Source organism: Lepidochelys kempii, chromosome 2, assembly GCF_965140265.1.
Source record: "Lepidochelys kempii isolate rLepKem1 chromosome 2, rLepKem1.hap2, whole genome shotgun sequence".
Lineage (NCBI taxonomy): Eukaryota > Metazoa > Chordata > Testudines > Cheloniidae > Lepidochelys > Lepidochelys kempii.
In genome coordinates this window covers 18404931-18421321 of record NC_133257.1, presented here as the reverse complement: position 1 = coordinate 18421321, position 16391 = coordinate 18404931, and the positions used below count along the sequence as shown (strand labels likewise).

The 16391-nt window shown below is 39.1% G+C and overlaps 1 protein-coding gene across 2 annotated transcripts in view; it reads right to left on the bottom strand.

Moving 5' to 3' along the window:
• ASAP1 (ArfGAP with SH3 domain, ankyrin repeat and PH domain 1) overlaps window positions 1-16391 on the bottom strand; it is a 329105-nt gene that overhangs the window by 168063 nt on the left and 144651 nt on the right. For both annotated transcript variants that reach the window (XM_073330123.1, XM_073330124.1), the window contains exons 5-6: window positions 14643-14788; window positions 214-288 (exon numbers count right to left, since the gene is read on the bottom strand). In XM_073330123.1, coding sequence (XP_073186224.1) covers window positions 214-288; window positions 14643-14788 — 221 coding nt within the window. The remainder of the gene's footprint in view (window positions 1-213; window positions 289-14642; window positions 14789-16391) is intronic.

Genomic DNA, 16391 nt, shown 5'->3' with positions numbered 1-16391 from the left:
ATTCCTCTCTCACGGATCTTAAGACAGATATGAACCACATATTTTCCAAGTGGAATTTTAATCATGCACCTTCAATTATACTTAGCAGAATCCATGCAGATAGGATGACAATAAGTGCCAACATAAGAATCTGGATGGATGGGTGGATAGTAAGGAGCTGAAATCTAGGCAACCCTGAAAATGTTCCCTTGAAAGTACTCACTGAACACTTACCCCTTTAACTCCTTTCAAGTCTCCTTTTAAGAGAGAATCCAAAGTGAAGATAACATTGTGGCTTAAGCCCTGGAGCTAAGGAAAAAAAAAAGAAGCAGCACTAGTTGAGTTTAAAGAAAAACGTATAAATATCATGATTTAAACAAATATGCTGCACTCATATCTTTGTTTCATTTCACTATCTAATGTAGCTGAACCTGTGGCAAAAAAAGTTCCACACTAATAGCAAATTCAGATCCATAAAGAGTTAATCAGCATGTACATGGATGGAAACAGAAGCATTAAAAAAAATATAGGAAACTTATGGACATTCAGGGAAACAAGAAAAGTGAAATTAAAATTAACAGATGAAGGAGGTCCAGAAAACAGATCAAGGTAATTTTCAGTTTCCCTAACAAACAATAGAACATTACTTGGGGAGCAATTTAAGAACATAAGAACGACTACACTGGGTCAGACCAAAGGTCCATCTAGCCAAGTATCCTATCTTCTGACAGTGGCCAGTGCCAGGTGCCCCAGAGGGAATGAACAGAACAGGTAATCATCAAGTGATCCATCCCCTGTCAACCATTCCCAGCTTCTGGCCAACAAAGGCTAGGGACACCATCCCTGCCCATATGCTGGCTTCTGGGTCAATAAGGCTTTTCTTACAGTTCAACAAACAAAAGATATGGAGCAACTGTAGCTTGTCAATTGTTGCTTTAAAAAAATAAAAAAATAAAACCAACTCAACAACAACAACTCAGACCTGAAGGTCATTAGCAAACCTGGGCTCCACAGGGCTGAAGGGAAAGTTCCACAAAATATATAAAAAAAGTGTATTTTAAGTCAGTATGTTTGTAAATTTAAGGACGTTTGAAAACAATATCTTAGAATGGGATTCTGGAGATAATCACAGGTTAGCCTTTGAAAGATATGACTGGGGGGATGTGGGGTAGGGGTGAGGGGAGGATCAAGAACATGAGCTACTGTTTACTTATTGATATCTTCTTCATTTAATACAGTTTGTTAGCATTCTTTTAAATCCCATCCTTCTTATGACTCACAGATATTAGAACTGATTGTTATCCTTGAATACAATGTTGTTGCAATTCAGATGACATACACGCAAGCATCCAGGAAGGAATATCTTTACAATGGTCTTGAGTTATATGTCAGTAAAATGAAATACACACATTCTAGCTTTTCATATCCATACAAAAAGTTTGTCCTCACATCACTAGAAGAAAGTTACGAACAGCCACCATACCTTCAACTGCAATTGCATCAATTCTCCTAAGCAGTTTGGAGGTGATTCAAAACTTGGAAGGGAGACCACACAGGAGTGAGACTGGTTATTCAATAAGTGGGATTCCTTCTCCAAAGCAGTAATGGAATTAATGTCTCAACATATTTTCTATTAAACAATACTGAGACCCTTACCATCTGCAGTCATTAGAAGATATAAAGATAAAGATATTTACCCTGTTCTCTTTAACAAATGCCATTATGGGTAACTACCCATAAGTTTGCCTTTATCTGAAAACATTTTCAAGTTCTTTTGTATATGTTTTTATATGTTTCAGTCTGCGAACAGAATAGTCATCCATCGGCTCAGATTTTTTTTTAAACACATGTACCCAATTGCAAGTACTATTCTGACTGTGCATACTATATTTGCACACAAATTGCTAAATGCAGAAAATGTTCACTCACATTTACAAATCCCACAATGATGTATACAATAACAATAAATGTTTGGGAAAATTATTTGCACATCTGTTTTTAAACTCTGAGTCTATATACTGGCTGTTTTACAAACTTTGTCTAATAAAATTGTACAGATATTTAACAGTTTGGCTAAAACACTACCTGCTCAAACTATCTAAAAGATGTGTCCACATGAATGTTAAGGGGGATTTTCAATCAAATTAATCTAATTGAAAAATACATCTTTTAGCTTGTGTAGACAAGGCCTTTCTAACAGGATAAACAGCCATATCAAAACGTTAATATTTGAGAAATGAATTAACATGCTCACAGAGTCTTCAAATTTAGAAGGTTACATCATTTAAGTTGGGGTTGGAAGGAAAATAATTTCTTATTTTAATGGAGTCTCTTACCATTATCCTTGGGGGAGATCATGTGGGGATTAGAAAATATCTGAGTGTTAACTATGAAACAAAGTTAGTAGTTACCAGCCAACTTCCCTTCCATAAACAGAACAAATGTAGGCATTCTTAATCAGTGCCTTTGACCTCCGGATATGTAAGGGTGAGCATTTCCCAGCTCCAAGAAAGCATGACACTAATACCATCAAATTCATTGGGGTGTGTCAAAGCTACTGCTATAATTTCCGATAAAAACCAGCACATTGAATTTTCTGAATTTTACACCATCTTCAGATATGAAGATGCATAAAAAGAGAACCTAATAATACATCTGTCAACCAAAATAAAATTAAATCTGAACAGGCATCTGTCTCCTTGAATTTATGTCAAAAGATTAATAGGAAACATTAAAAATCCAATAATAAAAACCTTGCACTGAAAAATGCCCGTTTATGTCAGTAATTCTCCATACCCAATGATTCTGTGTCTGCATCTTAAGCTAATGCTTCTTGCTGCTTCTACTGTGCAAATGCCTGTCCTTCACACTCACTACAAAAGAATGTGTTTGGCTGTCAAAGCATTTATTCAAGAAGTGTAAATGTTTCCCCACATGCAGAGACACCAAAGATTTGGGATAACAAGCACAAAAAATTGCCAGGCAAGAGTCCTCACCATGCCATTTTAAAACGCTAAAGTTCCCGCTGTTCATGACTTATTATCAAAGACTCTCAGTACTATTCCTGAATATTTAACAGGTCTCCGGATTCATTCCCCACTATGCCTTTTCTCTAGGAAGTTCCATGAAGGATGAAAAACAAAATAGGATAGCCAGTCTTCCCTCCCCGCAAAACAAAGTTGTTAAACAACAGAAGGATTTTCTGGTCCTCACTTTAAGTGTTTCTGAGAAATTGTACTAGCAGATGTTGTATTTGTGAGAAAACATCCAATATGTTTTACTGTGTGCCTCTGGGTGGAGCTGACAATGAGGACTTGGGTTGGACAGCGGAGCATCTTTTAGCAGTGCAGTACTATCAGTAAAGGAGATTTTTCCCTTCTCAGGTTGCTGATGCAGGGGCTGGTTCTGCCCCTCGTGCAGGTGGTTTAGGAGCACCCTTGCCTCTGGGTACCCAAAACATAGACCCATGCTCTCCATTAGCGCCTGACACCCCCCCACCAGGGCACAGAGTCTCACCAGACCCCGAGGACATGGGGGAGGTGGTCCTTTTCTCTGAGGACTTGGAGGCAATTTCTCCCACTTCATATGAGGCTGCTTGTCCTTACCCTCCTCATGTCTATGCTTGGACTAGTCAGTGGGCCTGACCTCTGAGGATTTGGAGCTAGGGAGCACTGGGGCTGGAGGGAAACTATTTGGCCACCCAGAAGGCCTGAGATCATAATGGGTCTCATGGAAAGCTCCAAGTGTCTACAGAGTTGGAATTCATGAGACTGTAGGGTTTGAGGAGGAAAAGAATGAGAAATGCTAGTAAAGCTTGTGCACACAGGAGATTTTGTCACACCACGACTGGTAGAAAGAAACAGGAGAGGTGGTCGGTCCGGGCCATCCCTTATGCCCTTGGTTTGGAGCATGAGAAGGTGCAGAGCATAGGTGCAGACCAACGGATGCTTCTAGTGAAAAATCTTATATTCTCAGGAGTATGGAACACATGAGCACCCACAATGCATACCCGGAGGGATCATCTCTCGAAGAAGAAACTACTTCCAGTCTGGCACAGACTTACTATGACTCTATTGAACAGGAACGAGTTTTCACTATATATATGTATGTGCTAAAATCTTAAGAAGAAGAAGAGATAAGAAAACAGCAAATTATTTAAGATGACTGAAGCAGTCTCTTTATTATTCTCTCAGAAAAAGTGATTTGAAAATACAAAGTACTATATAAATACTATATAAACTTTGCTCTTTATGCTTCTGGTCCTCAAAAAAGCCTTGTATTTCACAATCTTTTTTCCAAGAGTGATTGTTTTATACCTAACACAGCATAAATGTTCCAATTCAAAGTTTAATAGTATTAGATCCGGTGTTGGAAATTAGATTCAGTGTTATCTGGACTTTTTTGAAAAGAAAAGAAAAAGAAAAGAAAAAGAAAAGAAAAAGAAAAGAAAAAGAAAAGAAAAAGAAAAGAAAAGTTGCTTGCCACAAAGTTTAACCATATCTTTCACTTTTACTGCTTATGATTGCATTTTGCAACTTTGAAAATTATTTTAAAAATATTATACTAAGATATAGTTCTTCAGAATTGGACACTGCAAACAACATACACAAATATTTAGAAGCTTTCAGCAGCTAGCAAATTGTCTGAATATTTTTCAGAATTAACTTCAATATAAACAACTCAGATAATTCACGCTGAGCAGTCTTACCAGAAAAAAACTTCATGTGTATCATAACTCATACAATTTTACCCAGTTACTCCTGTACTGAGCTCAATAACTTGTGTAAATTAGCAGGATTTCCACATAATTTATATTAGAGAAAGAAACATTTTAATCAGCTCCTTTCTTTCCCCCTCTGCATCTCTATTTAATCTTATACTCTAAATGTCTTGAAAAATAAAATTTCTTGTTAATGACTTATTTTTATCATTTGATAAATGCTGATTTTTTTATCATTTCTTTTACCTTATTTACCAGTATATACATTTAATTATTTTAGTTTACTTCCTTGTTTCTGCACCTGCATTACTCAGAACGACAGCAATTCCCAGGGTACACAATGTGAGCTAATTGCTATAGTTGGGTTAGCAGATGGCACTTATACCACATTTTTTGTGACTACTGTTAATTGCAATGGTGGATTTCTAGTTTTTATTGAAATCAGGATTATATTACTTGACAGAAAATATAACTGGTGCTATCCTATTTGGCAGTGTCTTATGAAAAATATGTCAAAATACAAGAAAAAAATCTGAAGTTCTAAACTGAGAAATATTACACTTAATTATATTAATGGCATAGTTATATAAAACGAGCCCCAAACTAACATATTAAAAACAAGAGCTGCTTAGCAAGTCTTGTAGTTCACATATCTTTTTAAAATCTTGCTAGGGGTTTTGACAAGTATGCATACATTTTACGGACCACAAAGTTCGCTACATGGAAGTATCCTCTAATTACCAGAGAAAACCTAAAGGTCTATGAAAACACCTAATTTTGAGATGACTCGCTTACTGTATCTGAAAGTTCCCAGGTTTTATTCCATACAATAAAGAATTTGGAAGAAAAGAACAATAACTAATGTCTTAATAATAAATGACTGTTTCAAAAAAAAGTATATGTATATTTTTATTCCAGGGACTATGTAAAGACATCATCAAGATTTTGGGCACTGAACACTATGATAACTGTTTTGAATAGGACAGGTTTCAGAGTAACAGCTGTGTTAGTCGGTATTCGCAAAAAGAAAAGGAGTACTTGTGGCACCTTAGAGACTAACCAATTTATCTGAGCATAAGCTTTTGTGAGCTACAGCTCACTTCATAGGCTGCATACTGTGGAAAGTGTAGAAGATCTTTTTATATACACACAAAACATGAAAAAATACCTCCTCCCACCCCACTCTCCTGCTGGTAATAGCTTATCTAAAATGATCACTCTCCTTACAATAAGAAATCTCTCCTTACAATAAGAAAAGGAGTACTTGTGGCACCTTAGAGACTAACCAATTTATTTGAGCATGAGCTTTCGTGAGCTACAGCTCACTTCATCAGATGCATGCCGTGGAAACTGCAGCAGACTTTATATATACACAGAGAATATGAAAAAAATACCTCCTCCCACCCCATTGTCCAGCTGGTAATAGCTTATCTAAAGTGATCATCAGGTGGGCCATTTCCAGCAAAAATCCAGGTTTTCTCACCCTCCACCCCCCCCCCCCACAAATTCACTCTCCTGCTGGTGATAGCCCATCCAAAGTGACAACTCTTTACACAATGTGCATGATAATAAAGTTGGGCCATTTCCTGCACAAATCCAGGTTCTCTCACCCCCTCCCCCCGTCCCAAAAACCACACACACAAATTCACTATCCTGCTGGTAATAGCTCATCCAAAGTGACCATTCTCCCTACAATGTGCATAATTAAGGTGGGCCATTTCCAGCACAAATCCAGGTTTTCTCACATCCCCCCCACCCCCATACACACACAAACTCACTCTCCTGCTGGTAATAGCTCATCCAAACTGACCACTCTCCAAGTTTAAATCCAAGTTAAACCAGAACATCTGGGGGGGGGGGTAGGAAAAAACAAGAGGAAATAGGCTACCTTGCATAATGACTTAGCCACTCCCAGTCTCTATTCAAGCCTAAATTAATAGTATCCAATTTGCAAATGAATTCCAATTCAGCAGTTTCTCGCTGGATTCTGGATTTGAAGTTTTTTTGTTGTAAGATAGCGACCTTCATGTCTGTGATTGCGTGACCAGAGAGATTGAAGTGTTCTCCGACTGGTTTATGAATGTTATAATTCTTGACATCTGATTTGTGTCCATTTATTCTTTTACGTAGAGACTGTCCAGTTTGACCAATGTACATGGCAGAGGGGCATTGCTGGCACATGATGGCATATATCACATTGGTGGATGTGCAGGTATACGAGCCTCTGATAGTGTGGCTGATGTTATTAGGCCCTGTGATGGTGTCCCCTGAATAGATATGTGGGCACAATTGGCAACGGGCTTTGTTGCAAGGATAAGTTCCTGGGTTAGTGGTTCTGTTGTGTGGTATGTGGTTGTTGGTGAGTATTTGCTTCAGGTTGCGGGGCTGTCTGTAGGCAAGGACTGGCCTGTCTCCCAAGGTTTGTGAGAGTGTTGGGTCATCCTTTAGGATAGGTTGTAGATCCTTAATAATGCGTAGGAGGGGTTTTAGTTGGGGGCTGAAGGTGACGGCTAGTGGCGTTCTGTTATTTTCTTTGTTAGGCCTGTCCTGTAGTAGGTAACTTCTGGGAACTCTTCTGGCTCTATCAATCTGTTTCTTTACTTCTGCAGGTGGGTATTGTAGTTGTAAGAAAGCTTGATAGAGATCTTGTAGGTGTTTGTCTCTGTCTGAGGGGTTGGAGCAAATGCGGTTGTATCGCAGAGCTTGGCTGTAGACGATGGATCGTGTGGTGTGGTCAGGGTGAAAGCTGGAGGCATGCAGGTAGGAATAGCGGTCAGTAGGTTTCCGGTATAGGGTGGTGTTTATGTGACCATTGTTTATTAGCACTGTAGTGTCCAGGAAGTGGATCTCTTGTGTGGACTGGACCAGGCTGAGGTTGGTGGTGGGATGAAAATTGTTGAAATCATGGTGGAATTCCTCAAGGGCTTCTTTTCCATGGGTCCAGATGATGAAGATGTCATCAATATAGCGCAAGTAGAGTAGGGGCTTTAGGGGACGAGAGCTGAGGAAGCGTTGTTCTAAATCAGCCATAAAAATGTTGGCATACTGTGGGGCCATGCGGGTACCCATAGCAGTGCCGCTGATCTGAAGGTATATATTGTCCCCAAATGTGAAATAGTTATGGGTAAGGACAAAGTCACAAAGTTCAGCCACCAGGTTAGCCGTGACATTATCGGGGATAGTGTTCTTGACGGCTTGTAGTCCATCTTTGTGTGGAATGTTGGTGTAGAGGGCTTCTACATCCATAGTGGCCAGGATGGTGTTATCAGGAAGATCACCGATGGATTGAAGTTTCCTTAGGAAGTCAGTGGTGTCTCGAAGGTAGCTGGGAGTGCTGGTAGCATAGGGCCTGAGGAGGGAGTCTACATAGCCAGAGAATCCTGCTGTCAGGGTGCCAATGCCTGAGATGATGGGGCGCCCAGGATTTCCAGGTTTATGGATCTTGGGTAGTAGATAGAATATCCCAGGTCGGGGTTCCAGGGGTGTGTCTGTGCGGATTTGATCTTGTGCTTTTTCAGGAACTTTCTTGTAGCAAATGCTGAACAACATACTAATCCACAGAGACCTCCCTACCAACACTACAGAAAGAGGGATTCTAGGTGGACTCCTCCTGAAGGTCGAAACAGCAGACTGGACTTCTACATAGAGTGCTTCCGCCGACGTGCACGGGCTGAAATTGTGGAAAAGCAGCATCACTTGCCCCATAACCTCAGCCGTGCAGAACACAATGCCATCCACAGCCTCAGAAACAACTCTGACATCATAATCAAAAAGGCTGACAAAGGAGGTGCTGTTGTCATCATGAATAGGTCGGAATATGAACAAGAGGCTGCTCGGCAGCTCTCCAACACGAGTTTCTACAAGCCATTACCCTATGATCCCACTGAGAGTTACCAAAAGCAACTACAGCATTTGCTCAAGAAACTTCCTGAAAAAGCACAAGATCAAATCCGCACAGACACACTTCTGGATTTGAAGTTTTTTTGTTGTAAGATAGCAACTTTCATGTCTGTAATCGTGTGACCAGAGAGATTGAAGTGTTCTCCTACTGGTTTATGAATGTTATAATTCTGGACATCTGATTTGTGTCCATTTATTCTTTTACGCAGAGACTGTCCAGTTTGACCAATGTACATGGCAGAGGGGCATTGCTGGCACATGATGGCATATATCACATTGGTGGATGTGCAGGTGAACAAGCCTCTGATAGTGTGGCTGATGTTATTAGGCCCTGTGATGGTGTCCCCTGAATAGATATGTGGGCATAGTTGGCAACGGGTATCAGATGTCAAGAATTATAACATTCATAAACCAGTCGGAGAACACTTCAATCTCTCTGGTCACGCAATTACAGACATGAAAGTTGCTATATTACAACAAAAAAACTTCAAATCCAGACTCCAGCGAGAAACTGTTGAATTGGAATTCATTTGCAAATTGGATACAATTAACTTAGGCTTGAATAGAGACTGGGAGTGGCTAAGTCATTATGCAAGGTAACCTATTTCCCCTTGTTTTTTCCTACACCCCCCCAGACGTTCTTGTTAAACCCTGGATTTGTGCTGGAAATGGCCCACCTTGATCATCATACACATTGTAAGGAGAGTGGTCACTTTAGATAAGCTATTACCAGAAGTAGAGTGGGTTTGTGGGGGAGGGGGAGAAGGGTGAGAAAACCTGGATTTGTGCTGGAAATGGCCCAACTTAATTATCATACACATTGTAAGGAGAGTGATCACTTTAGATAAGCTATTACCAGCAGGAGAGTGGGGTGGGAGGAGGTATTTTTTCATGCTTTGTGTGTATAAAAAGATCTTCTACACTTTCCACAGTATGCATCCGATGAAGTGAGCTGTAGCTCACGAAAGCTTATGCTCAAATAAATTGGTTAGTCTCTAAGGTGCCACAAGTACTCCTTTTGTTTTGAATATATATTTTTATTGTCTGATGATTTATGAGGGCCTCTCAAATTTAAGGAACAATCCAATTATAGAAAGGAAAGAAAGCTAAAAGGAAAACCCTCTGACCAAGAAACCTGCTTGTTTCCGGAGGAATGTTAAGAGCATGTAAAAATGTACTTGTGGCTGCTTTGAATAGTTCCTCTGTCAATACCAAATATGGAACAAGAAAGGAGAAAACTTTATATTTCTCGAATGCAGTGGTTGATACATCTAGCTCAATAGTTGAAGCCATTTTTTATAGCTCTTCAGCAAGGCAGCTCTGTTTTTTCCAGTATAATGGAAGCCTTACTTAATACATCTTCTTTATGCAGTTCGTTTTCCTCTCCCCTCCCCCCAACATACCAGTTAAAAAAAACTACAATGCTCTGAATAACTTGGAAATATCCCATGTTGTAAAGTAAAAACTTATTTGTACTCTTAGGTATAAAAACTATACCTCAAAAGTTTTGACACTGCTTATATTATATTGATTATGTAAATATCCCACTCTTAATTGTGTTATTTATGAACACTAAATTAGTTATATGCTGATAAACATTCCTATTTAACATTTCAAAATTTCCTATCATTCCACTGTGTTATCCATTATTTTTATATTATGGGATTGGAATTTTACTAAACCATTCATTTGTATATATACTCTCATCACCTCCTACCCTCCAGCTCTATGAACTAGATGGCCTAAGGTCAATATATTGAAAAGTGGCTAGTGATTTTGAAATGCCCTAAAGGGACCAGCTGTATAAAAGGTGGTACTCAGCACTTTCTGAAAAGCAGACCTTTAAGATGTTACAAAAGTTGGGTACCCAAAAACTGACACATCCAAAATCACTACTCACTTCTGAAAATCTTGACCAAATTCGTCCTAATCTCGCCTTCCACATAAATTCTCTAGACCACTTAGCATCCTATTTGCCCTTTTCTTCAACTTTTCAAATTCAATATGCCAATGTAAAGGTGATAACCAGAACCGATTTAAAATACTTATGGTTACATTTTCTGTCCCCCTTTAATGCACTCTAGCATACTATCTACCATATTAGGGCATGGCTACACTTGCAGATGTAGAGCACTTTGAGTTAAACCAGGCTTTGGAGAGTGCAGTAGGGAAAGCGCTGCAATCTGTCCACACTGACAGCTTCAAGCGCACTGGCATAACCGCATTTGCAGCACTTGCAGCAGCATTGGGAGCGGTGCATTGTGGGCAGCTATCCCAGCATACAAGTGACTGCAACGTGCTTTTCAAATGGGGGCTGGGATGGGGTGGAGTTTGACAGGGTGTGTATTGTGTGTATGTGGGGGGAGAAAGAGTGGGTTTTTGAGGGGCTGAGAGCATGTCAGCATGCTGTCTTGTAAGTTCAGAGAGCAGCAGACTCCCGGCCTCTCTCTCTCTCTCTCTCTCACACACACACACAGCATTCCACAGTAATGGTTGCTTTGTCTCGGAACAGATAAGCAGCCAGCTGTCAGAAACGGAGCTTTCGAAGGGCATATCCGCATTCCTGCAGCGATTCAAAAACAATGACAAGTGGCCACTTGACTTACGGGGATTATGGGACGTTTCCGGAGGCTGATCAGAGCGCAGTAATGCAACATCTCGTTCACACTGGCGCCGCAGAGCTCCAGCGGGGGCGCAGCAAACATTATTCCACTCGCCGAGGTGGAGTACCAGCAGCGCTGTAGCAGCGGAGTCAGAGCGCTCTACGTGCCTTGCCAGTGTAGACAGGTAGTGAGCTAGTGCGCCCGGGGCTCCTTTCTTGCACTGTAACTCGCAAGTGTAGCCAAGCCCTTAGCCTTTGCGATGGCTACTGCACACTTTGCCAATCTTCGCTAAATATCTATGACTCTCAGTTCATAGTGTCTGAGGGATACTATCTAATTTTAATCCATGTGGTATTTATGAAAAATGTATCTAAACCTGTTTTATAGATGTGTGTTGCTTTGCACTTACCACTAACATTTCAGCTGTGCCATTATTTCTCCCATATCTCCATTCACCTCATTAACTAGCATACCTTTCAATATTGCTTTTGATTAGAGAGTTTACGTGGATCATTTTCTGATTCATTGACTCTGGTAGTATTTTTTTTTTTCTGAAGACATATGGATTTCTTTTAGAAATCATTCCTGCTACATTTCATTTTGGTCTCAAATTCATTATACACTTTATAATTATGAATACTCTTTCCTGTGAGGTAGTGAGTATAGTGGTCAGAGCAGTGGACAGCATAAGAATTCCTGGCTTCTCTTCCTGATTGCTATTATATTGTTGTGTGACTCTGAGCAAGTAATTGAACTTTGCTGTGTTAATTTCTCAATACATCAGACTTATAGTAAAATTTAATTGATTCTAGCTTTTGCAAAGCACTAATATCTTTAAAGTTCTGAGTATTATAATAATTTCTCAGTGTTAATTTCCTCCACTATCTTGTCCAACCACAAAGACTGACAAGATCCATTTGGAGTTTCTCAGTCCTCCTTTGTTCATTTCATGCCCTTAGTTGATTAGTGCCTTTAAATTCAGCTACTTGAGACAAAATAATCCTGCCATTTATGATGTTCCCTAACACTGTGTTGTCTTTGAAGGTATCTATCTCTAGATTTAGCAAAAAAAATTCCTGGCAAAATTCCTGAATCTAAGGTGTGAATATAGAAAGCATTATCAGCTTGCAATAATGAGCAAATTTTAATTCAATAATAAATTGCCAGATTAAAAAAAATCAGAAAAATTTTGACCACCTTCAAAACTTCGATTCTTTTGTAGCTTTTATATTGCCAAATTACCAGAGCCTGCAGCTTCAAAGTTTAAATAAAAAACTTGGCCCTTTTTGAAAGTAAGAATCTCTAGGGATAGATCAATTTTTAGGGATATACTAATGTTAGAATGCTCACATGAGCCAATGATCAGAATCCCTTTGGTATTTGAATTCTTCAGTATTTGAAAGACCATGAACCAAAAGGGGAAGTCACCAAAATATGGAAATACCCAAAACCTCTGATAAAAGCATACATTGCTACAGTTTGCAGGCATCTGAATTTAAAGGAGCATCGTGAAAGTATTTGAGTCTAGATGCCATTGGACAGACACTTTGTCAGCACTCCAAACATTTTTTTTTTTAAGTGAATAGAAAGTGTCTGTATGAACATTCCATTCCCTTGATGCACGTCTCATTAACTATCTAATCGTTACATTGAACTTCTCCGAAAGAACTACATTGGAAAGTGCTTTCTATCCAATGCGAATATCTGCTATTTTTAGAGGCATTTGTAAAGATAAAACAATAGTATTCTAAGCCCAGGTTTATTTTATGTACGAAATCCTATAGAAGTCTGTTATATGTACATTCTCGAGCACAAGTTTACAACTACCAAAGGGAGACAGGTTCAATGGAATCAAAGTAACTGGAAGAAATACTTTTCAGGAAACAAGAACGATAACAAGACTTCCATGTTATCTCATCCTAATTGTGGACTTTAATGGGGAGTGAAGAGAGTGTATGAGTGCAAGAGAAAGTTCTACAGAGACTAAAAGACCAAGTATATCGATCTACTCATATTCTCAAAACTATAAGAGAATCCTGTTACTTATGAATAGGGCCCTTCCAAATTCATGGTCCATTTTGGTCAATGTCACAGTCAAAGACTTTTAAAAGCTATCAGATCCATGCTTTCAACTATTTACATCTGAAATTTCATGGTGTTATAACCATGGGGGTCCTGACTCAAAAGAGGGTGTGTGGGAGGTTGCGAGGCTATTGTACTGAGGTTGCAGTATTGCCATCCTTACTTCTGTGCTACTGCCAACAGAGGCACTGCCTTCAGAGCTGGGCAGCCGGAGAGCAGTGGGCAGTGGAGACATGAGGGTTGCATGGTATGGGGGAACCAGGAGGCTGGGAACCGTGCCCCCTACTTTTTAATATGGATGTAGCTTGGGAGATGGGGGGGTATTGCCCCCCCAAACTGCAAGCCTCAGGATCTGCTCCCCCACCACAAAGCACAGCCCCTGCCGGCACAACTCCGCATCTGCCCGAGACTTGTAGTTTGGGGGAGGGGCAATGCCAGCCCTGCCCTCCCAAAACTATACTAATTGGAAAAGGGTTTGAAGGAGAGCATCCCTTCTTGAAGCTGAGAAAGTAGGGTTTGGGGCTCTGGGCTCCTACGTCCCGTCAGAGGGGAACCAACCATACTCCTTTTCCTGGTCTCCGGTTAAGAGAGCTGAGGAAGAGGGTTTGGGGCTTCCCTGTCTGGATCAGCAAAGAGCTGACCCCCTACTCCCCACACTGTACAATTTGTTGCTGGACATACCCAGATATTATAAGTGAACAAATCTGTGATCAAATTAAACCACATCGATGGCGTCCTGACTTTCTCCCAGTGTGGACAGACAAATGAGAGATATTGATTTGCAGAGAAGTCATAGATAGGATTCTGGTTTTCTTTGAAGTGAGAGGTTCTCTGCCAAGAACCTATATTTTAAATGGACCTGCTAGCAAAGAAGTGAGTGGTTTAACTTTTTTGCAAATTGACTTAGTTTCTGGAATAAGAAAATTTTTACCATTAGTATTATTATTTTAAACAGCCAGGTTTATAGACAAAAAGTAATTCTGACAGATCTAGCTTTCTTTAGGAATTCTATACAGAGCCCAGTAGGAATTACAGAGAACTGTAAGATTCTTCCAGTCACTTAATTGTGCATCAGTTCACACTTCCATCATTCCATCTGACTAGACATTACCATAACCAAATACAGTATGTGTAATATGTATCTTATTCTTTCCAACGTTTTTTGAAGTGTAACTGTAATTGAGGTTATTTCTGTAGTACATATACACTGATTTCAGTTTAAAATTAGCTGATTTGTTTACAAGACAACATTCTGATGAATATTTACATAGCTAATCAAATCATCAAGAACATAAAGGTGCTCCACTGTAGTTTGTTTTGAATCATTTTATAAAAATAACATATATAGAACTCCTTACCAGGTTTTTCAGCAGCGTTGATAGTTCCTTAGTAAGTGTTGAAAATTTAACAAAAGCAGTGCCAAGATCTGGATTATCCCGACTTAAAAAATTACTTCCAAATTTATCTAATACTTGTGCATAGTTCTCTTCATTCTGAACATGATCTGAAAAGAGAGGTTCAAAATTAGCAAGTTTCTTTCCTATAACTATCTATTTTAAATCTATACTTTACTGCAGAGTATTAATGAAACCAAACTAGTGAATTTACAAATTAGTACCACGGTGTCAAGAAAAATAAATTACTGCATTTACTGAAAATTGGTTATTTTAAAATTAAAAAGGACTATTTAACATATAGCTGGAAGTTATTTTTATGTCACCATCTAAATTTAAGGTCACATGTAATGACAATCAATGAAATACAAAATTTATCAATGATTAATAAAGTAATACAACTGAGAAAAGTATGATAAAGAGCTATTTAAATGGGAACATTAGCTTGTTTTTCAGAAAGTATAAATATCTTCTTTTTTTGTGTGATGTATTGAAATTTACTTGGGAATAAAAATCAAAATGAAGTTAGCGCTACTATTATTAATAGGAGCATGTTTAATTACAAAACAAACCATGAAGTCAATAGTATTAGAGGTATAAATATGGGATATATTTGACCCCCATTCTGTAGATTAAGCAGAAGAAATGGCCCTCATGTTTTGTATTATTCATAATAGAATGTTAGAATTTATTTTTCTAATTGTAGAGATAAGGTCTCAATGGAAAAGAAAATATATTACTACTTGGCCATAAGGAATGTTATATTTTAATTTTGAAACACTAATTGCAAATCAAGGATATCAAGATGCTTAGGCAATTTTGAAATGACTATGTTTTGATGTCAGAACCAAACAATGAAGCTAATCTAGAGTTAAAGTAAATTATCACTAAAATCCTAAAGAGGAAGGAGATTCTGAATTAAGAACCATCACTGTGTATTAACACATTTTCTATTTTTTCTCTCTTCCTCCTTCCTCTTTTTCTGGCATCTCTCTGCTCTTTTTTCTGCTTGTTTGCGTCTCCCATTTGAGTACCACTGTAGAGGAAAAACTCTCACTATGTGCCCTTTAGGGATGCCAGCCTTCCAACTACTCAGACAACACAAACTACTATACCAAACATGAACAAGTAATAGTGCTGAGAAGGGATACCTTGGTATACCAGTGCATGCAGAAGGGCAGGTTAAGGGAGAGAGTTAAGACTGAAGTCTATGGTTTGTGATGTATGCTAGGATAGTGTGTGCCTGTGGGTGGAGAAGTAGACGGTATGTACTGTAAGATAACTTAAATTTTAATTTCCTTGATTTTGTGGGTTTGAGTCAGGTTGTGATGAGTGTTTTGAGCCTGAGTCTGATGAGTCATTTAAGATAATTACCTGTGAGTCCTAAGGGCCCAGCCCTTTCATTTGCATTTCAATACAATCCACAAGCAAGGGTCTAGCCAGGTGACTCCAATGCAGGTATACAGGCCCCTAATGAAAGCAGCAACTCCAGTATGCTCAACATCATTACTTTGTTGGGGATACTCTACCTGCTATTTCCGACAGACTACTCCTGCTCGCCTCTGCCCATTCCTGCTTGCTCCTGCCTCAGTTCCTGTTCCAGCCACAACTGATGGCCTGATTATCCTGATACACATATGGTATGTGCAGCAATCTTAACTGTTTCCCAACAATGTTTTCTAAATTAACGTATACAATCTCATACCCCTTAAA